The 26,215-nt window shown below is 36.4% G+C and overlaps 1 protein-coding gene across 2 annotated transcripts in view; it reads right to left on the bottom strand.

The window, feature by feature from the left end:
* goe (gone early) overlaps positions 1 to 11,652 on the bottom strand; it is a 102,864-nt gene extending 91,212 nt beyond the window's left edge. For both annotated transcript variants that reach the window (XM_069827309.1, XM_069827310.1), the window contains exon 1: positions 11,317 to 11,652. In XM_069827309.1, coding sequence (XP_069683410.1) covers positions 11,317 to 11,628 — 312 coding nt within the window. In that variant the 5' untranslated portion in view covers positions 11,629 to 11,652. The remainder of the gene's footprint in view (positions 1 to 11,316) is intronic.
* Between the last annotated feature and the right edge of the window lie 14,563 nt (positions 11,653 to 26,215).

Raw genomic sequence — 26,215 nt, 5'->3', positions numbered from 1 at the left:
GTACGATACACGAGCGGTATGTTTGTTTTCATGTTCTCGGAAATTAAAAAAGCTCAACTACGTTTCGCTTTTTCAATCTTTTCCTCGAACATGAAAACGTCAACATACCGCTCTTGTAACGCATATTACTATTAGATGATATCTGTTATATCTCGTACCTGAAGATGCCCTACAAAGGGCGAAAACGTTAGTATTAAGACTAAATAAGATGTAACACATCTGTGTTTTCTTTCATATGTAATCAACGCTTAAGCCATTAGACGGAATACATGTATGTATGTATTTATTTACACTGCAAGTGGGCAAGCACCCGGTGGCAGTGGTATATACAATATTAACAATACACAATAAAATGATAAGCAATACACAATAAAATCTACAATACACAATACAATTTACAACACATATACAATTTTATACACAATACAATAAGAATACACAATACAATTTAACACAATAATAATTAAACATAAAATAAAACACCTAATTTTACAACACAACCTACATAATTATGTATAGGTCCTACATAAGTTTCAATAGTCTTTCACTTTACTCTCATCTCATTCCCTGTAGTGGCACTATGACGCATTTCACTGACACTTTAGCACACATTTCACTGACACTATAGAACACATTTCATTGACGCTATAAATTATCACTGATCGGAACTGTTCACTGCACTGTAAAACCATAACTTCACTGACTCACCTCGCTTCACTGATACAATAGTTCAAATAAGTCAAATAATTGCATTCTTATGCATACTTATAAACAGAACTACATTTAAACTAAACATTTCTAGTCTAAGGCCCTCTTACACGCTATTTTTAAATAATTTACAATTCAAACCAAGGAAGTAAACTCGTCAGGCTAGATAAATACATACCACCTTAAAAAATTAAGTGTTGAATGTCACCTTAATTTTAATTTTCACTTTATACACAACTCTTTAAATTATTCTTGAATCTCCTTAAGGAAGGACAGCCCTCAAAGACCGCTGCAGGTAGGTCATTCCAATCATTTATAGTTCTATTTAAAAATGAGAATTTACCTACATCCGTTTTCTGTTTCCTACATTTGATTTTAAAATCATGATCGTTCCTACCATAGTACGTTGGCTTTTCTAACCGAGCCGTTATGTCTACCCATGCTTTCTGACCTAGATGTGCTCTATACAATGATGTTATTCTAGTTTTCCTACGTCTGTTTTCCAAAGTTTCCCATTTAAGTTCTTTTATCGTATCGTTTCCATCTTCTCTTTTACCTTTAACAAATTTAGCTGCCCTATACTGGATTCTTTCTAAGGAATTTATCTGATATATTCTATAGGGATCCCAACACGTAAACATAATTAATTATATTTTGATATATGTAAAATAATTAACGTTAAGTGGCCTACAACGGACATCTCTGGTGGTTGTAAGGACGCGTGGACGAAGATAATATTTCTCTGTCTCCGGCCACAGTGTCGCTAGCTGCCAGTCCGCCACTGCACGCTGCAGCTGCTGCAGAGATTGCTCACAAAGGGCGAGCCTGCCTGCCAGCTGGACTCAGCTGGCGAATTTGCATGCGAATACGACGCAGCACACAACACCGGGTTTGAGTCCCAACTGCAGCGCGCCAAGTCAGCAAGCCGCATCGCTACGTCTCAGCTCGTCGTGATGCAGCGGAATGCCGCCCGTCTGCAGTTGCCACATCTCATCCGGCCAGCAAGCTTGCCTTTTTTATTCCCCGTTCTTAAAACTGCGCATTTTCATTCTTACATGAACGATATCCAAGTATTCCTTACATATAATGAGTGTGTACGTACGATTATAAATTAATTTCTCGAACGTTCAGTAGGCCTAATGACTCCTCCTTAGAGGCTTAAATCAGTACATGTCTTTGGGATAAGGAATCCGTAATAATTCTTCTTACATGCGCAGAACTATCTATAATAATGTCACAAGAGGTCTGATATTTGCCGATTTAGGAAATCTCAGACCTCGAGTGACGTTTACAAGGACTATTTCGTGAATACAATAAAAATGTAAATTATATATCCCTAAAATTCGCTCACAAAATGTTAATAATTGTATATTTATAAATACTTAACCTATTCAGACATTGTGAAGTTGAAATAGATGAATATCGATTACTGCAATAAAGAAATTGAATGTTATTCAGTAATGCCAATTGAGAAAAGCGAAATACAGGTTTAACATTGTTAATTACATGTACTGCGCTTTTCTCTTGTCATTATAACAGAAATACGTTTTCATTATCTGCTGAAATCATAATTCAATTTAAACATTTTATAATATAATTACAAATAACCTGATTAATACATTAATTAAATGAACAATTGTTATGAAGGAGTGTCATTTTCTTTAGATACAATGGACATGGAATTAGAAGATGAAGATGTAGATGTGGAAGTAGGATTTCGCACTTTATCTAGTACAATGGATTCATACTCATCGATTTACGTGGAGAACAGTTGGCGACACTGACTAAACAAAAGAACGACCATGCGATAAATTGATAGTGATAAATCGAGCTGCAGAAATTATCGCGATGTATGACTGTAATTGGCTGGAATTCAAAATTTCATTACACTTCATTGGCCGAAAATGGAATGACGTCATATAAACGACATAGTCACAATAATACTACAAGAGTTCTTATCTTGCCGATAACTTGCGAGCGCGCAAATTATATTCGAATAAGACTTTCGCGAATATTAATAAATAAATAATAAAAAGAAGTTAACACAATATTATATTACTATTGAATAAGATAATTAAGTTGCTAACAATATATTTCATTGGCAGGCATGGTCTTGGCCTCCTGAAATATTAAATTCATGGTAAACATCTGACAATAGCTGTAGAAATTATGATTAGTCAAACAGCAAAATAAAACAAATATTTGAGGTTATAACATTTTATTTTGAACTAGGTCCTTTCATTTAGTGTATATCGACAAGATAAGAAAGCTAGTGATATTTGTATAAGACTATTTCCGCGAATATATTAATAGATAATTTACACTATACAGAAACAGATTACATTATAAATTATCTCGTTTTCTTATTTCTCCTCTTCTTTTCAATACACGGTGTAGATATTTTGTTTTTGTTTATAGAGGGGATAGTGTATAGATCAAAAAATATCCAGACTTTTACAGACATTTGCAATTCCCCCCCCCCCCATATGGACTTTCGCGTAGTTTCGTACATAAGCTATAACTTCCTGTTGTTTTTCCTATATTCAAGCTATAACGTCCTGTTGTTCTTTCCTATGTTCAAGCTATAACGTCCTGTTGTTCTTTCCTATGTTCAAGCTATAACGTCCTGTTGTTCTTTCCTACGTTCAAGCTATAACGTCCTGTTGTTCTTTCCTACGTTCAAGCTATAACGTCCTGTTGTTCTTTCCTATGTTCAAGCTATAACGTCCTGATGTGCTTTCCTATGTTCAAGCTATAACGTCCTGTTGTTTTTCCTATGTTCAAGCTATAACGTCCTGTTGTTCTTTCCTATGTTCAAGCTATAACGTCCTGTTGTTTTTCCTATGTTCAAGCTATAACGTCCTGTCGTTCTTTCCTATGTTCAAGCTATAACGTCCTGTTGTTTTTCCTATGTTCAAACTATAACGTCCTGTTGTTCTTTCCTATGTTCAAGCTATAACGTCCTGTTGTTTTTCCTATGTTCAAGCTATAACGTCCTGTTGTTCTTTCCTATGTTCAAACTATAACGTCCTGTTGCTCTTTCCTATGTTCAAGCTATAACGTCCTGTTGTTCTTTCCTATGTTCAAACTATAACGTCCTGTTGTTTTTCCTATGTTCAAACTATAACGTCCTGTTGTTCTTTCCTATGTTCAAGCTATAACGCCCTGTTGCTCTTTCCTATGTTCAAGCTATAACGTCCTGTTGTTCTTTCCTATGTTCAAGCTATAACGTCCTGATGTTCTTTCCTATGTTCAAGCTATAACGTCCTGTTGCTCTTTCCTATGTTCAAGCTATAACGTCCTGATGTTCTTTCCTATGTTCAAGCTATAACGTCCTGTTGTTCTTTCCTATGTTCAAGCTATAACGTCCTGATGTTCTTTCCTATGTTCAAGCTATAACGTCCTGTTGCTCTTTCCTATGTTCAAGCTATAACGTCCTGTTGTTCTTTCCTATGTTCAAGCTATAACGTCCTGTTGCTCTTTCCTATGTTCAAGCTATAACGTCCTGTTGTTCTTTCCTACGTTCAAGCTATAACGTCCTGTTGTTCTTTCCTATGTTCAAGCTATAACGTCCTGATGTGCTTTCCTATGTTCAAGCTATAACGTCCTGTTGTTCTTTCCTACGTTCAAGCTATAACGTCCTGTTGTTCTTTCCTATGTTCAAGCTATAACGTCCTGATGTGCTTTCCTATGTTCAAGCTATAACGTCCTGTTGTTTTTCCTATGTTCAAGCTATAACGTCCTGTTGTTCTTTCCTATGTTCAAGCTATAACGTCCTGTTGTTTTTCCTATGTTCAAGCTATAACGTCCTGTCGTTCTTTCCTATGTTCAAGCTATAACGTCCTGTTGTTTTTCCTATGTTCAAACTATAACGTCCTGTTGTTCTTTCCTATGTTCAAGCTATAACGTCCTGTTGTTCTTTCCTATGTTCAAGCTATAACGTCCTGTTGCTCTTTCCTATGTTCAAGCTATAACGTCCTGTTGTTCTTTCCTACGTTCAAGCTATAACGTCCTGTTGTTCTTTCCTACGTTCAAGCTATAACGTCCTGTTGTTCTTTCCTATGTTCAAGCTATAACGTCCTGATGTTCTTTCCTATGTTCAAGCTATAACGTCCTGTTGTTCTTTCCTATGTTCAAGCTATAACGTCCTGATGTTCTTTCCTATGTTCAAGCTATAACGTCCTGATGTTCTTTCCTATGTTCAAGCTATAACGTCCTGTTGTTCTTTCCTATGTTCAAGCTATAACGTCCTGATGTTCTTTCCTATGTTCAAGCTATAACGTCCTGTTGTTCTTTCCTACGTTCAAGCTATAACGTCCTGTTGTTCTTTCCTATGTTCAAGCTATAACGTCCTGATGTTCTTTCCTATGTTCAAGCTATAACGTCCTGATGTTCTTTCCTATGTTCAAGCTATAACGTCCTGTTGTTCTTTCCTACGTTCAAGCTATAACGTCCTGTTGTTCTTTCCTATGTTCAAGCTATAACGTCCTGATGTTCTTTCCTATGTTCAAGCTATAACGTCCTGTTGTTTTTCCTATGTTCACGTATCAAGCCACGTTTCGTTCCCGCTAGATTTGTTGTGATATTCCCCACACTTTGACAACAGCGCACCATATAACTACTGGCCGTTGCGGCCACTCTTACGTATCATGTACTGTACATTCCCTCCGGTTTTATGACGTATTTGCATCTTCCGGCACAGGATCCACTTCGTCCCTGGATCTTTTTGTTCGTTCCTCCCCATCTACACCGCCCCTCGTCTACTGTCCCCTCACTCACAGTATCGCAGTCTTCCCCTCTCAATTCTTCCAGGTGGCATCCAACTCTCCTCGGCATTCTTTCTGCCCAAGTGAACTGTCTGCATTGTTGCGTGGCTCATTAGCAGGCCTCTTTATGCCAGTGATTATTAGCACCACCGCATTAACTGTAAACGGAGATACACCAGCAGGAAAGTCTGTTCGTTCGTCTTGTCTTTTTTTGCAGCCAGTTCTTTCTTTTTTACGTTTCGTCACGCCTACACTGCACTTCACAATATTCCACTTTAAAAGGACCACAATGCTCTCGGCTCTTTCATTAGCTTGAGAGAGTATTTAAGATGTTTATTTATTTTATAAAACTGGTGATGTTTGATGAATGGTAAGGCAAATACAGTAAAGAATACGCTGCAGCCATGTTGAATTTGCGCTTTTGTACATACAAGTCATGCTTATATGTATTCTTTCCATACACCAAAGAATTCACAATTTTCTTTTCCACCGCTGTTGCAAATGTGACAATCAACAGGTTCAGAATATAATGCTAGAGTAATTGGCCACTTCGTCTGGTATGTTATGTTGGTAGTAGTAATAACTGGGGAGGGGAGGCTACAATACGTTGGAATATACAAGCAAGCAGTGGCGTACGCAGAATTTTGTCAAGGGAGGTTATTATTAAAACTTTTTACAATATATTATCGGTATTTTAAATTTTGTATATTGTTGTTGTTATTATTATTATTATTATTATTATTATTATTATTACTAGCCGTACCCGTGCGCTCCGCTGCACCCATTAGAAATAAATATAAAGTAATTACATAATTAAAATAGGACGTTTGATCCAGGGAACATTCGTGTTTGATAGAAGGATAAATCGTTTAATATGTTACTTAATTTAAATTGTATTTAAAATATTAAAATGCGATCATTTTGATCCAGAGACACTCATTTGGTGCAATGACAATTACTTTAACATGTTTCTTAATTGTTATTACCAATTATTTTTGGAAAAGCGAAAATTAACAGAAACATTTTGGCTACAGATTTATTATTAATATAGATTATTATTATTATTATTATTATTATTATTATTATTATTATTATTATTATTACTTACTGGTTTTTAAGGAACCCGGAAGTTCATTGCCGCCCTCACATAAGCCCGCCATTGCTCCCTATCCTGAGCAAGATTAATCCAGTCTCTATCATCATATCCCACCTCCCTCAAATCCATTTTAATATTATCTTCCCATCTACGTCTCGGCCTCCCTAAAAGTATTTTTCCCTCCGGCCTCCGAATTAACACTCTATATGATTTCTGGATTCGTCCATACATGCTACATGCCCTGCCCATCTCAAACGTATTATTATTATTATTATTATTATTATTATTATTATTATTATTATTATTATTATCTTATTGTATATTTACCGTAGGTCTATTAATATTATACTGTATTCTAACAGAACATATTGATGAATATCCTTATAAAATCTTTGAAACGTAATTCTTTCCACAGCCTTCCAGTTTTTAACCAATTTTAACTTGTTTAATTTTGTATGCTAAAGAAAGCTTGTGTCATTATTACATTTACACAATAATCATATATATATATATATATATATATATATATATATATATATATATATATAGTCAACAATTATTTCTATATGATGGGTAAGACGCTTTACTTTATATACCAGGAAAATCCATGGAAGAAATAAATTTAATTAAACAGAATAATGCAACGTGGAACTCATCAAGGATGAAGAATGAAACTGGCATGATGAATATATTGAAGGGGTAATAGGAATATGCCTTATGTCGATGTAGATTTTGTTACTCTGACAGTGAAAAATTAGAGAAGGAAAAACGATTATGGAAATAAATATAGGCTACTCAAATCTAAATATGTAATTAAAAAAAAAAAAGTTCAAGGGGGGTTCAAACTCGGTAATCCCCCTCTTATGTACGCCCCTGCAAGAAAGCATCAAACGATTTTTACGTTGAAAGTATTTATGGCTTCAAAGTAAAACCACGTATTTATCAGTATATACATCTCACAGAAGTCAGTGAAGCAAACGAAAATATTGTGCGTATTCAGAGTGTCTACTTAAAATGTGAAACAAAACTTAGTTACTTTATAGTGACTACAACTTATTAATTAATGATGAAAAAAAAAAATCACATTTCATTCATCTTACGATCTGTCACCAGACTTGTTTATCAAGTTGTCTGATTTTCATTTCAATGGAATTCCACTCCTCAGTTCTTTCTTGCTATAACAAATTAAAGAGTAGGCCTACACGGCAAAAAAGATGAATGTCACAATGCTGTTAAGTGTGATGTCAGTGCTAATTCAATAGATTACTACAGACTTTAGTGTTGTTCTTATCAAACCTGATAAAAAGAAGAATTATCAGGACGGATAATCATTCTTTTCTTGATGTTCAATACAACTGCAATACATTTTGCATTAATATACTGAATTAGTTCATTACCTCACTCTTAACAACAATGTGACATTCATATTTTTCCCCGCACTCTTCATTTGTTTTTGCAACTGGTACTGTTCCAGTTCCACCTTAAGGGTATATGTACGTGAACGACCACAAATATTATTAGAAAATGAGCTCACAATTGGACAAAAATTACAAGGTACCACAACAAGACTTATTAGAACTTTAATATCTGATAAAAGTATTAATAAAGGTTACTAATGATATTTTTCAAACCAGTTTTATCAAAGTATGAAAAAAAGACAAAAAAAATCTGCAGTTACATCGTTTGATAACCATAACATTGTTATGGTCCCTCTAACATCTTTAATATTTTTCCTGCATGTAATAAACCTTATCCATGTATTGTGGGTCCCTATCACCACGGCATGGCGCGTCCTCAGGTTGCGGATAGAGGAGACTGCCTCCAGATATGGAGGGTAGCTGCGAATATATTGAATAAGCAGTCGTGGACAGCCGATAAGGGGTGGTCCTCCAGCTTGGGGGTTGGGCGAAGGGCTAACAACCCATCACTGTAAAAAACAGCTTGTTACGTATCCCTATAATAAGCCTCGGAATAGGACTGATTCTCTGGCACGACCACAGCAAAGGAATAAGGTTTTGAGATTTGGCACTTGGAACGTAACTAGTCTTTATAGAACAGGAGGGGTAACATTAGTAGCAAAAGAACTAGCTAGATACAGAATAGACTTCGTAGGAGTACAAGAGGTTAGGTTAGATGGGAATGGCATATCACAAATAGGAGATTACTTGTTGTATTATGGGGAAGGAAACGATAATCACCAATTAGGAACAGGATTCTTTGTTCATAAAAGAATAAAATCAGCAGTAAAAAAGGTCGAATTTATCAGTGACAGGTTATCATATTTAGTACTTAAGGGTAGATGGTGCGACTTCATAGTTATAAATGCTCACGCCCCTACAGAAGAGAAAGACGACCATATAAAATAGAGTGTTAGTTGGGAGACCGGAGGGAAAAATACCTTTAGGGAGGCCGAGACGTAGATGGGAGGATAATATTAAAATGGATTTGAGGGAGGTGAGGTATGATGATAGAGACTGGATTAATCTTGCACAGGAGGGACCACTGGCGGGCTTATGTGAGGGCGGCAATGAACCTTCGGGTTCCTTAAAAGCCATTTGTAAGTAAGTAAGTAATAAACCTTATTTCTGAAAAGTAGACTACTCTCAGACATGTAGAGTTGTTTATTTTAATACAATTAATTTGTTATTTATCCTATATAAAATATATAAAAATTTACATAATATTTTGTGACAGAATTTTTCTATTTTCAAAGAAATGGGCATTATTGTAGTCTACCTTTTGCATAAATGCATGTTAAATCAGTGTACAAAATTTCATAATTCTATTTATAATGGTTGTGGATTTATGAAATAATATGTGTGAAAATTTTCAAATTTTGGAAAATTTAACTTAAAGTAAAAAGTTAATTCTAAAAAAATATTATTAGTTACTTTTTCATACTTTTATCAGATATTTAAGTTCTAATAAGTCTTGTTGTGGTATTTTGTAATTTTTGTCCAATTGTGAGTTCATTTCCTTATAATATTTTAGAAATTTAGAGCCTGCATTTTCTGAAAATATTTGTGGTCGTTGACGTACATATACCCTTAAGCAAGATTAAATGAGTAAAGCAGAACGATATGTGTATTATCCCTATCCACAACGATCAGAGTCTTCTAAATTGGATATTTTCGTTACCAATCGCTTAAATTAGTTACTTTCTGATTACTTTTCATTACCAGTAAACATCTTAGTCTTTGGTGTGGCTTTTCTGGAATAATAATAATAATAATAATAATAATAATAATAATAATAATAATAATAATAATGCTTACTTACTGGCTTTTAAGGAACCGGAGGTTCATTGCCGCCCTCACATAAGCCCGCCATTGGTCTCTATCCTGAGCAAGATTAATCCAGTCTCTATCATCATACCCCACCTCCCTCAAATCCATTTTAATATTATCTTCCCATCTACGTCTCGGCCTCCCTAAAGGTCTTTTTCCCTCCGGCCTCCCAACTAACACTCTATATGCATTTCTGGATTCGCCCATACGTGCTACATGTCCTGCCCATCTCAAACGTCTGGATTTAATGTTCCTAATTATGTCAAGTGAAGAATACAATGCGTGCAGTTCTGTGTTGTGTAACTTTCTCCATTCTCCTGTAACTTCATCCCTCTTAGCCCCAATTATTTTCCTAAGAATCTTATTCTCAAACACCCGTAGTCTCTGTTCCTCTATCAAAGTAAGAGTCCAAATTTTACAACCATAAAGAACAACCGGTAATGTAACTGCTTTATAAATTCTAACTTTCAGATTTTTTGACAGCAGACTGGATGATAAAAGCTTCTCAACCGAATAATAACAGGCATTTCCCATATATATTTTGTGTTTAATTTCCTCCCGAGTATGATTTATATTTGTTACTGTTGCTCCCAGATATTTGAACTTCTCCACCTCTTCAAAAGATAAATTTCCAATTTTTATATTTCCATTTCGTACAATATTCTCGTCACGAGATATAATCATATACTTTGTCTTTTCGGGATTTACTTCCAAACCTATCTCTTTACTTGTTTCCAGTAAAATTCCCGTGTTTTCCCTAATCGTTTGTGGATTTTCTCCTAACATATTCACGTCATCCGCATAGACAAGCAGCTGATGTAACCCGTTCAATTCCAAACCCTCTCTGTTATCGTGAACTTTCCTAATGGCATACTCTAGAGCAAAGTTAAAAAGTAAAGGTGATAGTGCATCTCCTTGCTTTAGCCCGCAGTGAATTGGAAAAGCCTCAGATAGAAACTGACCTATACGGACTCTGCTGTATGTTTCACTGAGACACATTTTAATTAATCGAACTAGTTTCTTGGGAATACCAAATTCAATAAGAATATCATATAAAACTTCTCTCTTAACCGAGTCATATGCCTTTTTGAAGTCTATGAATAACTGATGCACTGTACCCTTTTACTCCCATTTTTTCTCCATTATCTGTCGAATACAAAAAACCTGATTAATAGTCGATCTATTACGCCTAAAACCGCACTGATGAACCCCCAATAATTTCATCTACGTACGGAATAATAATAATAATAATAATAATAATAATAATAATAATAATAACAGTGAACGTCATGATTCCAGTCTGGGGGCTTGGCTTCGGTCTGCACATAGAAAGGCGGATTTACTTTTCTGCCGAAGTAGGACACGGCCGTTGTGTGGGTGCGACCTGGAATGTTGGCAGCACTGTCAGTCAACCCTCGGTTGGGGTGAAGCACCCCTCCAAAATCATTGATTCACTGACCTGGGCGGACGCGTGCAGGCAGGCGGGGCGCGCGCACACGGGGAACAGCCTGCTGTGCGGGGTGCGTGGCCACGAGGCGGCGAGCGCCACCACCACGATCAGCAGGATCAGCAGCACGATCAGCGTCGCGGCGGCCGCCACGATGCCGAGCCTGGTGAGGCCCGTGAGCCGGCGCACCGCGTCCTCCAGGCGCTGCGCCCTGTTCTGCGGGGCGGCGGGGGCGGCGTCGTGGTCCAGGCAGGGCGCGCGCTCCGTCTTCTCCGGAGACTCCCCGTTGGCCATGGGCAGCGTGCCCTCCTCGCTGACGGGCATCTCACATCACACTGAGCGCCCAGCCTGACCTTCATCCGACAGGTTCGAGCCAAGCCACGCCGCAGGGCTGTCCAACGCGCGCGCAAGGGCCACGCGTGGCGTCCCCCGTGCGAGTCGCAGCGCGGCCGGTCCGCTCTGGACGCCCCTGGGCGCGGGAGGGGGGGAACTTGCGCGGCAACTCCTGGTGCCCTCATCCCTGCGGAAGGAGAACGTCACCAAACACAAACACGTGACTGCGGCTCGGCCATGTTGTGACGTTGCGTCCAATCAGGAGGAATGCGAAGATGGTCCGAAATCCTGAATGACAGCGGTCCACACCCACAACCTGGCACGTGGTCCCTGGCCCTGCTTGTCTGTCAGTACCACGTGCTCATCTGATGTTAGTGATGGTGATCAACATGATGATGATGATGAAAGTCTCCAGCGACCCCTCGTGATCCCTTAAGGCAGGATCACCAAACGTCCCGGAAATCCGAAAATCGTCCCGGATTTTACATGCTTGTCTCAGTAACACGCAAAGTGACTTCCAGGACGCTTATTTGTCCCGAATTCTCAATTTCTAAAGCAGATTTCAAGCTCAAACATTGACCACCATAATTCCAGTGCCCCATAATTTTGAAACGGTAAAGGTAAAAGGTAAAGGTAAAGGTATTCCCGTAACATGCCATGAAGGCACTTGGGGGGGCATGGAGGTAGAGCCCCATGCTTTCCATGACCTCGGCACTAGAATGAGGTGGTGTGGTCGGCACCACGCTCTGACCGCCTTTTACCCCCGGGAAAGACCCGGTACTCAATTTTACAGGAGGCTGAGTGAACCTCGGGGCCGTTCTGAAAGTTTGGCAACGAGAAAAAATCCTGTCACCACCTAGGATCGAACCCCGGACCTTCCAGTCCGTAGCCAGCTGCTGAAACGGTACAGGTAGAATTTTACAAATAGGCCGTACATACCGGTACGTTTATAATATAAACAACTATTTTAAAAGTTGCTGGTACATCTAGAAAATAGGGCCTAATCCTTGGTTGAAGCCAAAGGACAGCTTTCTCCAATCTTTCCTATTTTCTGCCATCGTCTTAGTCTCCGGATATCATCTATATAATATCTTAATGACGTCTATCATCTGATATCTTCTTCTGCACCGAAGTCTTCTGCTATTCACCATTCCTTCCAGTGCATCCTTCAGTAGGCAGTTTCTTCTCAGCCAGTGACCCAACCAATTCCTTTTTCTCTTCATCAGTTTCAGTATCAATATAATAATAATAATAATAATAATAATAATAATAATAATAATAATAATAATAATAATAAATCTGTAACCACGTCTGGCCGCGAAACCAGGTGGCCCGGGTTCGATTCCCGGTCGGGGCAAGTTACCTGGTTGAGGTTTTTTCCGGGGTTTTCCCTCAACTCAATATGAGCAAATGCTGGGTAACTTTCGGTGCTGGACCCCCGGACTCATTTCACCGGCATTATCACATTCATCTCATTCAGACGCTAAATAACCAACGCTGTTGATAAAGCGTCGTAAAATAACCTAGCAAAAAAAAAATCTGTAACCGAAATTTTTCTGGTAATTTTCGCTTTTCCAAAAATAATTGGTGTTAACGTGTATAATTAATCATCCTGAGACCGAAAATCGCTTTTTTTTTTTTTTAATTTTTGTTTGTATGTCTGTCTGTCTGGATGTTTGTTACCTTTTCACGCGATAATGGCTGAACGGATTTCGATGAAAATTAGAATATAAATTAAGTTCGTTGTAACTTAGATTTTAGGCTATATAGCATTCAAAATACATTATTTAAAAGGGGGGTTATAAGGAGGCCTGAATTAAATAAATCGAAATATCTCGCTTATTATTGATTTTTGTGAAAAATGTTACATAACAAAAGTTTCTTTAAAAATGATTTCCGATAAGTTTTATTCTTTGAAAAATTTTTATAGGACTGATATTTAAGGATATAACAAGAGTTTTAAAATAACAATACAATACATTTTCACCGCCGCCTCAGATTATAGCGTCGTTGTTCCGTAACTCCCATGTGCAAAATATAAAATTTTTCAGTAGCAAGAAAAAACAGATTTATTCATTCTATGGCAGTGGTACATAGGAGATCGAGAATTCTTACATTTTCGAAACAAAAGATTGTATTATTTACTGTATCACTACTTAAGTTATTTAATAGAGCGAAAATCTGAAAATCGATGTCATATAGGAGTTATTGCAGGAACAACATCGATGGCTATAATGAAATTAAAACAAATGACTCCGTCTATTTAAGGCGGCCTTGACGTTTATCAATATTAATATACAGAGAATATATTTTTGTGTGTTTGTATGAAGTAATCTCAGAAGCTAATAATTAACCGATTTAGATAATTCCTTTACTATTTGAAATTTGTAGTTTCTCTAGATGGATGTAATGCTACATATGAGGACTGAGGTATGATGAAAATAGATCTTTACACACAGAAAACTTGATATTTTCTCGAAATATTGTATAACTTGATTATTGCAACTTTATTTGGTCCACATAAAATACTCTAATATTATACACTTAAGTTTGCTTTTGCTCACAGAACATAATAGTTAAGAGTTTTGTGTTAAAGATGAGTATTTTTACTGGACCATACAGCACATAATAAATAAGCATTTTACAATAGAGCTCACTGGAGCTGAGTTATTGTAAAAGGTGTCACGGAATGGCTCATAATTTACCCATATTCGTTTCCAGTGTTTCTTAAAATAGTATTTATGTAGGGTACCTCATTTTTTATTTGCATAAACAATGATATGCAACCGAGCGAGTTGGCTCAGACGGTAGCGATTGAGACACGCATTCGGGAGGTCCCGGGTTCAAACCCCGTGGTTGACCAATCAGACTGGGGTTTTTCATGATTTCCCTTAGTCATAAAGAAAAATGCCGGATTGGAAAGATAAATGCCATTATTCATCACCGCCTCAATTATCATCATATCCCACCTCCCTCAAATCCATTTTAACATTATCTTCCCATCTACGTCTCGGCCTCCCTTAAGGTATTTCTCCCTCCGGCCTCACAACTAACACTTTATATGCATTTCTGGATTCACCCATACGTGCTATATGCCCTGCCCATCTCAAACGTCTGGATTCAATGTTCCTAATTATGCCAGGTGAAGAATACAATGCGTGCAGTTCTGTGTTGTGTAACTTTCTCCATTCTCCTGTAACTTCATCCCGCTTAGCCCCAAATATTTTCCTAAGCACCTTATTCTCAAGTACCCTTAACCTCTGTTCCTCTCTCAAAGTGAGAGTCCAAGTTTCACAACCATACAGAACAACCGGTAATATAACTGTTTTATAAATTCTAACTTTCAGATTTTTGGACAGCAGACTGGATGATAAGAGCTTCTCAACCGAATAATAACAGGCATTTCCCATATTTATTCTGCGTTTAATTTCCTCCCGAGTGTCATTTATATTTGTTACTGTTGCTCCAAGATATTTTAATTTTTCTATTTCTTCAAAGGATAAATGTCCATTTCGTACAATATTATGGTCACGAGACATAATCATATACTTTGTCTTTTCGGGATTTACTTCCAAACCTATCCCTTTACTTGCTTCCAGTAAAATTTTCGTCTTTTCCCTAATCGTTTGTGGATTTTCTCCTAACATATTCACGTCATCCGCATAGACAAGCAGCTGATGTAACCCGTTCAATTCCAAACCCTCTCTGTTATCCTGCATTTTCCTAATGGCATACTTTAGAGCAAAGTTAAAAAGTAAAGGTGATAGTGCATTTCCTTGCTTTAGCCCGCAGTGAATTGGAAAAGCGTCGGACAGAAACTGACCTATACGGACTCTGCTGTATGTTTCACTGAGACACATTTTCATTAATCGAACTAGTTTCTTGGGAATACCAAATTCAATTAGAATATTAAATATATAAAACTTCTCTCTTAACCGAGTCATATGCCTTTTTTAAATCTATGAATAACTGATGTACTGTATCTTTATACTCCCTTTTTTTTTCTCCAATATCAGTTGAATACAGAATCTACAGCTCGGCATCGGTACCCCCCGTTCATCTCTAGTTTTTTCCGAGGTTTTCCGAAATTGTAAGGCGAATGTCAGGTAATTTATAGTGAATCCTCAGCCTCATTTCGGCAAACACATCTACCATCTCGCTATCATCAATTGCATTAAAGCTAAATAATCCAGTAGTTGATGCAGCACCGTTAAAGAACCGAATAAAAAGGCAAAGATGGATGACATGCTTCGTCGGTTGGTACATCGAGCTAGGGGGGCAAAGAGGGGGTTGAGCGGGATGACTTGCTTAAAATGAGAGCTGTGAGGAAGCAAGGGTTTCCCATCATGTTTAGAGAAGGCCTTCGGCGCGATAGTTCTAGGAAAGACATGATGCGGCAGCTATCGAAATTTCTGCAAGCGGGAAAGCTGCTGTAACCCACCATCATCCTGTCTTGATTTCCACGACTAGCGGTAATATCTGTGGCGCCACGATGTGTGCAACAATGGGAGTCATACTCATAAATAACTCCAACGATGATCAACATGTAAAACAAAAGTAGATTAGATGATAGAAGCTTTTCACCCGCATAATACTTAATCCTCTACATTTCACGATAATTCTTCTCGAATACCATTTGATATCACTGGTCTACAAAATCAAACTTTTTTAATCATCGGAGATGAAAACATACTTTTGTACACCACTTCAGTACACTGATTTTGAAAATGTTCTTAGTTTTTCTGTCAGGTATAGTTTTTATGCTCGACCGTGCCGAAATGTAGTAATTATACACCTGGTAGCAGCCCTTTAATGCACCTTATTAAAGTACACCTATTCATTATACTTCAGTTGTTCAGCCAATGAGAAATCACCTTTGTACCATTATGAAACCGCAAGTATCGATTATTCTCGGATATGCAATCGAAAGACAACTAGGGAAATGTCACGGAGGCTGGAAATCCAATACTGTCGCAGAAGGTTATGTTCTGTTACTATAATAATTAGCGTTAATTGTAAATAATATTCAAATAAATTCAATTTGTCATCTCGTTTTTCAATTCTAAATCAATTTCTAGGTTATATCAATATTAATGTTCATGTTATTCTCTAGATTATATCAAGGTCAATGACATTCGTCCCTCGGAAAAAATCAATATTTTCACGTCTGCGCGCATCTCACAATTTAGAAGGTTACTTCCGCTCTTCACTTACATAACCATAACATGAATACTTATGAATAATTTCAAGTTAGAAATATGGTCGAGCATACAAAGTCGTATGAAACTTGCCTATAATGGTAATTAAGACGCTCGTATGAAAATTATGAAACTCGCTTGCGCTCGTTTCATAAACAAACATACTCGCCTCTTAATTATTATCATTATAGGCTCGTTGCATAATGTACTATTTTAGTACACTGTATAACAAAAGTTGAAACATTTAGGAAATTGTTTGAAATGGAAATTTCTTGTAAGACATAAAAGAAGATTTTTACCAGCCTAATGATAAATACTGACATAATTACAGTTAATCACAGTATGTCACACATCCACATGTTAAAAATGAAATTATTTTGGCTTTTTGCAATGTTTCTGGCTTGGACTTTCTCGGTACAGCATCCAGCAAAAGTTGGTCATCACGGAGTCATTCCAAAATTCCTGATATCTTTGCTTCATTGTCTTGATATCTGAGTGAAACCTCACCTTGTTCATCACTGATTGCACCTGGATTTTGTGGGGAAAAATCCAAGTGACAATGTAGGAAGTGCAGCTTTGTGACATGCGACATCCCATTTCTTTGTAACAGCTCAAAAGTTTTTCCACGCCTTCTTTGTAATCAGAAGATTTATTTTGGCCAAGAAATTTTTACAGACCCAAACAAAACTTTCCCAAGTTTCTACAAATGCATTCTCTTTCATGATCTCTCGTATTTGCGGCCCCACGAAAATGACTTCTTTTAATTTTGCTGCTGAAATCATGGGAAATTTTTCACACAAATTTAACCCCTTCAGGCTTGATGTACATTATAGGGTACATTGTTTTTTTTTTTTCTTTTTTGGAATGTCTTCGATACTTTTAAATATTTTGAAGAATTCAATGTGAAAGAAATGGAGAATATTACTTTTTGAAACATTTCTATACCTAAATTAAAAATAGAATTTAAAATTTTGGGGCCCCAGGGGTCAAAATTGTCCCCAAATTTTTATTTTCTGAAGACTTGATTTGAGAATTTTGGATACCCAGAATGATTATGTGACCAGTTTTTTTTTTCAATTTTTTTTATATAAATTCAGGACTGAAGGGGTTAATATAGAGGGGAGAGAGAAATATATTTTATGCTCGACCATGCCGAAATGTAGTAATTATACACCTGGTAGTAGCCCTTTAATGCACCTCATTAAAGTACACCTATTCATTATAATTCAGTTGTTCAGCCAATGAGAAATCTCCATTGTACTGATTGTACCATTATAAAACCGCAAGTATCGATTATTCTCGGATATGCAATCGAAAGACAATTAGCGAAAAGTCACGGAGGCTGGAAATCCAATACTGTCGCAGAAGGTTATGTTCTGTTGCTATAATAATTAGCGTTAATTGTAAATACTATTCAAATAAATTCAATTTGTCATCTCTTTTTTCAATTCTAAATCAATTTCCAGGTTATATCAAGCCTAATGTTCATGTTATTCTCTAAATTATATCAAGGTCAATGACATTCGTGCCTCGGCAAAAATGAATACCTTCGCGTCTGCGCACATCTCACAATTCAGGTCAGTTCCGCTCCTCACTTACATAACCATAACATGAATACTTATGAATAATTTCAAGTTATAAATATGGTCGAGCATAAAAAGTCGTATGAAACTTGCCTATAATGGTAATTAAGACGCTCGTATGAATATTACGAAACTCGCTTGCGCTCGTTTCATAAACAAGCATACTCGCGTCTTAATTACTACCATTATAGGCTCGTTGCATAATGTACTAATCCGGATTCACTAAAGGCACATTCTGAACACTGTCTTTCTGGTTCATACACGTTCCTCAGTTCCCAATCTCGTTTCTCAAAATGTGTACTTGTAGCACGGTTATCCCAAAGGTATAGGAAGCCTCCTTGCATTACCATGAGGATCCCCATGATTTTCAAATCTCCGCAAATACTCCACTGGTGAATATTATATTGCATGGCGTCCAAGAATACTTTCACGTTGTCATAAGTCTGCTTCAAGTGAACAGAGTGGCCTATCGGACTAGAAGGTTTTGTATTCCCATCATGCAGCAGAACTGCTTTCAAACTTCACGCTGAGGAATCAATGAAAAGTCTGCAGTCAGTGGCAGAAAGGTCCTGTTTCAGCTGCTTGAAGAGGCCGTTAACATCATCGCAAAATACTATTGGACCGTCAACTGTAAAGAAACTTTAGCGACCTACCGGAGACAACTTGGGGGAGGAGTCAATAGCGACCACCAGAAAAGTCTTTAGGCATTGCAGAATTATTGTGAGAATTTTAAAAATGACTGATTAAATGGTAAACTTACTAGTGTTAATTATACAGGGACATCATTTTATTTTTACTTGCATTTTTATTGTATCTGCATTTCTGAATGTACTTTACTCCCACCCCTTCACTAATGTCCTTGCTCCCGTCAGACACACAAACTTACGGCCGCTGTTGCATTCGAAGTCTTCAAGCAGTGAAGTAAACACTACAGTGTATAGTGTGTTTCATAAATATGATTGCGTTTTCTATAGAAGAAAGAACCCATATTAATAATATCGTACCAAAAAATTATATTCAAGAAACGATAAATTCATTTTCAGAGAATATGCTTCAAAATGTTTTTAATAATATGCGTACTGAATTGAAGCCTGCATTGTAATGAACGGCAACCATTTTCAGCAACTTGTTTAAAAATTCAGATTAGCTTTTTTTGAATTGAGATGGCTAGAAGCAAAGGAATGCTAGTGACATTTGTAATAACATGAATTAAGTGCATCCAGTGTAAGCTAAAGTATCTAAAATTTTAGTGGCAAAGGGATATTTTAATCGCATCAAACATTAAAATTTAAATAAAAATTTCACCGATTTTACGAAAGCTTAAATATTTAAACCCCATTTTCTCAAAAGTAACTTAAGTGCACTTACATCCCTTTACTTATGACCCCCTCAATTTAAGTGCACTCTCTATATTGTATGTTAACACCAATAATTAATATGCTAAATAAAGTAGACATTACATAACGAACATAGCCGCCTGAAAAGTTGAGTTTTTGAAAAAAAAAATGTTACTACTCTACTGTATTTTTATAAATTCTGTAAAAGTGATGATCAAACTGAAAATCGTAATATCGTATTTCCCTACAACATAAATGGATACACTAGTTTTCTCTCCTCCTATACCTAGTAAAATGATTTGTTTACATATTGCACTAGTAACATCAAACTCCTATAATGGAAGGGGGCAACAGTGTTTCCGAGTATAGCCAGGTTAAAGTTAAAAATGTTGGTAAAAATAAAGTGATGTCCCTGTATAAGCACGTGTGGCTTACAGCTGTTTCGATGTATACTATACACCATCATCAGAGCCTACTAGATCTCGGCGTCATCTCGACATCGCTGCCTGTCGTAGGGGTGCGTTTGCGTGTTGAAAAGTGGAGTCAAACAGTGTGTGCGTTCTGAAATTGATCTGTGTGTTGAGAATTTGATTAGGGTGTGTTTTAGTGTGTCTGTATATTTCGTATTGTTCTAGTGTGTTGAGTTTTTGGCATTTAATCAATCATTTATATTTAAGTGTTAAAAGTAGTGTACGCAAGATTCAAGATGGAGAATTTTAAACTTCGAAAAATAAAAGCCATTGTATCCTTATTTTTAATAGGCTAACTTTTTTCTGAAAATTATATATAAATATGAATCATCTCCAAAACTATACCTCAAACAGAAAAACTAATTACATATTTGAAATCAGCATGTCGATTTTAGCAAAGTTCACCTATTTTTATTTCTGATGTTTCTTGGTTGTAGTCCTTCTTCATTCTTTATAGATTTATTCTAACATTTTCCTCCTTAGGTTAAATATAATTATGATAAGTTCACAGCCAGAAAAGCCGCAAAGGAAGCTGGCTCTGCACGTAGTTTTGACGGTGGATTTTGTGACACGCATCCTCTTTGCTCAGCAATTTACCCAGAAAGCAACAACGCCATTTCCGACATAACGCCACTGCTTCCGCCCTCGCCAGTTCACATTATTATTCAGTTGTTCTACAACGGCTCATAATCACACCCAGAACTGGTAGAGCTGGCGGCAGTGGGCCAGGAAGCAGGTTTCTTCTTTAGGACACACGCGTAGGCCAATGGGCGACGTGGCGAATTCGATTATTTCGTGTTCTTCACAGAGCGATCCGATGTCATATAGAGGTGGACATTTAAACGGAAGAAACTTATTCAAAACAGGAATACGAACTCTAAAACGAAAGCTGCGTGTGAAATGTATGCCAAAATAAAAGAAAGATTGTCCTAACAAAGCCTGTCTCACTTTCTGAACCACAATTGCAATGAGTCCGTCCACTGAAGTCTTTCAAGTGTATTTCTAGATTCTTCTCGATAGCCCATACTAGATAAACATACGTAACTTTAAATTTCTCCTCTGCAAAGCAATGCAAAACAAATTTATATAGTCCAATAATAATAATAATAATAATAATAATAATAATAATAATAATAATAATAATAATAATAATAATAGAACAGATGCATTATAGGGGCCACCCATCACACATTATGCGCAAAAAAAGGTCAGCGGAAGTAATGGTTCGATTAGCGTTTTTATCATTCGATATTCGATGAGCATTAAATGCTACCAAATTAAAAAAATTAAATAAAAAATATACAGTTTGTTATTACTGATGTGATTTTAGTCACTTTGTATTATATTTTTGGTCCAGGGAAAATATATTTTACTACTAGCCGTACCCATGCGCTCCGCTGCACCAGTTAGAAATAAATATAAAGTAATTACATAATTAAAATAGAACATTTGATCCAGTAAACATTCGTTTATTATGTTACTTAATTTAAATTGTATTTGCATAATTAAAATGCGATCATTTTGATCCAGAGACCACTCATTTGGTCATAAAAATTAGTTTAGGAAATACAGGAAACGAATGTACAGAATAGCCTATCAAGTTTTCTGTGCATAAGAAGCTATTTTAATCTTACCTGTCCTCGATTCACTCAGGAGTTACTGTAATAACATTATAGCATTATGTCCATCTAGAGAAACTACACTTTCCAATGGTGAATTAATAATTAATTATACAAATCGGTTAATTTAGCTTCTGATATTACTTCATACAAATACAGAAACATTATCTGTAGGCTATCTTTCATAGCTTTCGATTGTTGCTGTCCAAGGCCCCTTATATACGAAGTCATTTCTTTTTTAATTCATTACATGGCCTTAGATGGCAGTTATTTTAATTTTAAAACTCATTTATCTCATTAAATATCAGTCCTATCAAAATTTTTCAAGGAATAAAACTTACCGCAAAGTATTTTTAAAGAAACTTTTGTTATGTAACATTTTTCACAAAAAGCAATAATAAGCGAGATATTTCGATTTATTTAATTCAGGCCCCCTCACACCCCCCTTTTAAATAATGTATTTTGAATGCCATATAGCCTAAAATCTAAGTTACAACGAACTTAATTTATATTCCAATTTTCATCGAAATTCGTTCATCCATTATCGCGTGAAAAGGTAACAAACATACAGACAGACAGACAAAATTTTCAAAAAAGCGATTTTCGGTTTCAGGGTGGTTAAATGTATATGTTAGCACCAATTATTTTTGGAAAATCGAAAATTACCAGAAAAATTTCGGCTACAGATTTATTATTAGTATAGATTACTGCCGTTATTTCCATTTTGAAGTAAGCTACAAGTCAACAATAAAAACTGACTTAATTTAGAAGTTGGCAACATATTTTATGTCGATTATAACAACAATACATATCGATAGTAGCATTCATACCATTCAACCAATAAGGAGATTGGCACCTATATTACATCTGTGCCATAATAATAATAATAATAATAATAATAATAATAATAATAATAATAATAATAATAATACAGTGTTGCCAGAAAGTTTAGGGGCACCTTATAATCACAGTCTAGTATATAGAGTCACGAAGCTTGAGTTGTGAGGGTGCTAGGAACAATAGACTGTGCCGGTACTATTTCCCATTGTCTGTGATGAAGCGATATTAGCGATCCTAGTGGTTAGCAATTACCTATGGATGCATATTTAGTACGTATTGAGCTTCGTGACTGTATATAGTAGACTGTGTCATAATTCTTATAAAATGCTGCCTTGGCCTTAAATTATTAGAGAAACAGTGTTTTTAACTGTTGATTAACAATAAGTCTAGTTATTTTTAGTGCAATTTCGGTATTTATATGATGACTGTTAGTCTTTATAGAGAATTTATGTTTCTAAAAAAAAAAAAAAATAAATCTTACATTTTCAGTATTAAAGTTGAAAATGAATGAGTAACTAATTGGTGCACGATTCTCAACTGTTGCTGGATGATGTAGGATATATTATTATTCTTTAAATTAGTAAAGATCAAATATATTTGTAAAAAAAAACTTTCTTTGTGAATGTCCTAGCAGTTTGTAATGTTTGAAGAACAGTTACAGATGAACCGACCAATGACAAAATTTCCTCATTAAAAAAAAAACTTCAAACCTGACTTCAGCAGCAGAATTGTTTCTTACTTCACCGTAAATGAAGATCATTTCACTAGTGTCAACTGTTAGGGTTATATTATGTAATTCAGTAAAATAAAACTAACACTAATCTCAATTACAATACTCAACATCATGAATCAACAAAACATCACCATAACTACGAGACATGGCCAACTATGAATCCTACATCTCTTTTTAACGACAGAACAACACCGACTGTTAGTTCCGATTTTAGCCACGGGTAATTGGTAGACTAGCTTTGAAATAACGCAATGTTGCCATATTTTGATAACAATGCAGTATCGGATATACGTTTATATGACAAAATATGTTTGTTTTGGTGTATAGAATACTCTGCAATACTTTATAGTACATAATTATTATTATACACATTAATTTAAAACCTGTATTCCCTAGGAAGTTTCCTGCCTCTGGGCGTCAAATCAGCGCGCTTATGAATTGACGTTGCCGCATTTTTTCTTCTTGTAGATGGCATTAATGACAGTAATTGTCACCTTCACTGGCTTGCTTCAGACCCAGTAATCATGTTCGGGAGTGTGTGTTCATCCCCAGACGCTCTTTGGTGAGGACGGATGGTGTTCGATGCCGCACTGCAACTTTGCAGAATTACCGGTCTCCGGCACCGAACCCAATCGACTCGCAGCCTGCGGGTCGAACTAATAACAATAAAAGTGCTATTCTGAGAACACTATCGCACGGCAACAGATGCAGGGCTCTTGAGGGGTGCACAAAACAAATGCGGCTTCTGAAAAGCATCGCTGAATTCCGTCGCTTCGCTTGTCGAACAACGCAACAATGTGACGCTGGGCGGGCCGATGCAGGCCACCTCAGAACTCTGCTTGCTTCTACAATGAGAAAGCAACTCTCCAAGATCTGGACCTTATTCCAATAATGTCACATTATCGTTTCCTCCAATGGAACAGGTTTAAATAACAGCCATGGGACGGCAGAAGAAAGCTGTCATTTATCACACGAGGAAGGGGACAAATCCACACGCTCTACGCACAGATCCAGAAACAAAATTTGGGCCACCCAATTTTACTAATAGACCCAGAAACAAAATTTAGGCCACCTAATTTTACTAACAGAAGCAGAAACAAAATTTAGGCCACCTAATTTTACTTACAGAAGCAGAAACAAAATTTAGGCCACCTAATTTTACTAATAGACCCAGAAACAAAATTTAGGCCACCTAATTTTACTAACAGAAGCAGAAACAAAATTTAGGCCACCTAATTTTACTAATAGACCCAGAAACAAAATTTAGGCCACCTAATTTTACTAACAGAAGCAGAAACAAAATTTAGGCCACCTAATTTTACTAACAGAAGCAGAAACAAAATTTAGGCCACCTAATTTTACTAATAGACCCAGAAACAAAATTTAGGCCACCTAATTTTACTAACAGAAGCAGAAACAAAATTTAGGCCACCTAATTTTACTAACAGAAGCAGAAACAAAATTTAGGCCACCTAATTTCACTAATAGACCCAGAAACAAAATTTAGGCCACCTAATTTTACTAACAGAAGCAGAAACAAAATTTAGGCCACCTAATTTTACTAATAGACCCAGAAACAAAATTTAGGCCACCTAATTTTACTAAGAGACCCAGAAGCAAAATTTAGGCCACCTAATTTTACTAACAGAAGCAGAAACAAAATTTAGGCCACCTAATTTTACTAATAGACCCAGAAACAAAATTTAGGCCATCTAATTTTACTAACAGACCCAGAAACAAAATTTGGGCCACCTAATTTTACTAACAGAAGCAGAAACAAAATTTAGGCCACCTAATTTTACTAATAGACCCAGAAACAAAATTTAGGCCATCTAATTTTACTAAGAGACCCAGAAACAAAATTTGGGCCACCTAATTTTACTAACAGACCCAGAAACAAAATTTAGGCCACCTAATTTTACTAACAGACCCAGAAACAAAATTTAGGCCACCTAATTTTACTAACAGACCCAGAAACAAAATTTGGGCCGCCTAATTTTACTAACAGACCCAGAAACAAAATTTGAGCCACCTAATTTTACTAACAGACTCAGAAACAAAATTTAGGCCACCTAATTTTACTAACAGACCCAGAAACAAAATTTAGGCCACCTAATTTTACTAACAGACCCAGAAAGAAAATTTGAGCCACCTAATTTTACTAACAGACCCAGAAACAAAATTTGGGGCACCTAATTTTACTAACAGACCCAGAAACAAAATTTGAGCCACCTAATTTTACTAACAGACTCAGAAACAAAATTTAGGCCACCTAATTTTACTAACAGACCCAGAAACAAAATTTAGGCCATCTAATTTTACTAACAGACCCAGAAACCAAATTTAGGCCACCTAATTTTACTAACAGACCCAGAAAGAAAATTTAGGCCATCTAATTTTACTAACAGACCCAGAAACAAAATTTAGGCCATCTAATTTTACTAACAGACTCAGAAACAAAATTTAGGCCACCTAATTTTACTAACAGACCCAGAAACAAAATTTAGGCCATCTAATTTTGCTAACAGACCCAGAAACAAAATTTAGGCCACCTAATTTTACTAACAGACCCAGAAAGAAAATTTAGGCCATCTAATTTTACTAACAGACCCAGAAACAAAATTTAGGCCACCTAATTTTACTAACAGACTCAGAAACAAAATTTAGGCCACCTAATTTTGCTAACAGACCCAGAAACAAAATTTAGGCCATCTAATTTTACTAACAGACCCAGAAACAAAATTTAGGCCACCTAATTTTACTAACAGACCCAGAAACAAAATTTAGGCCACTTAATT

Source organism: Periplaneta americana, chromosome 6, assembly GCF_040183065.1.
Source record: "Periplaneta americana isolate PAMFEO1 chromosome 6, P.americana_PAMFEO1_priV1, whole genome shotgun sequence".
Classification (NCBI taxonomy): Eukaryota; Metazoa; Arthropoda; class Insecta; order Blattodea; family Blattidae; genus Periplaneta; species Periplaneta americana.
Note: the sequence above shows the minus strand (reverse complement) of the source record. Positions and strands in the feature narration are given on the sequence as shown.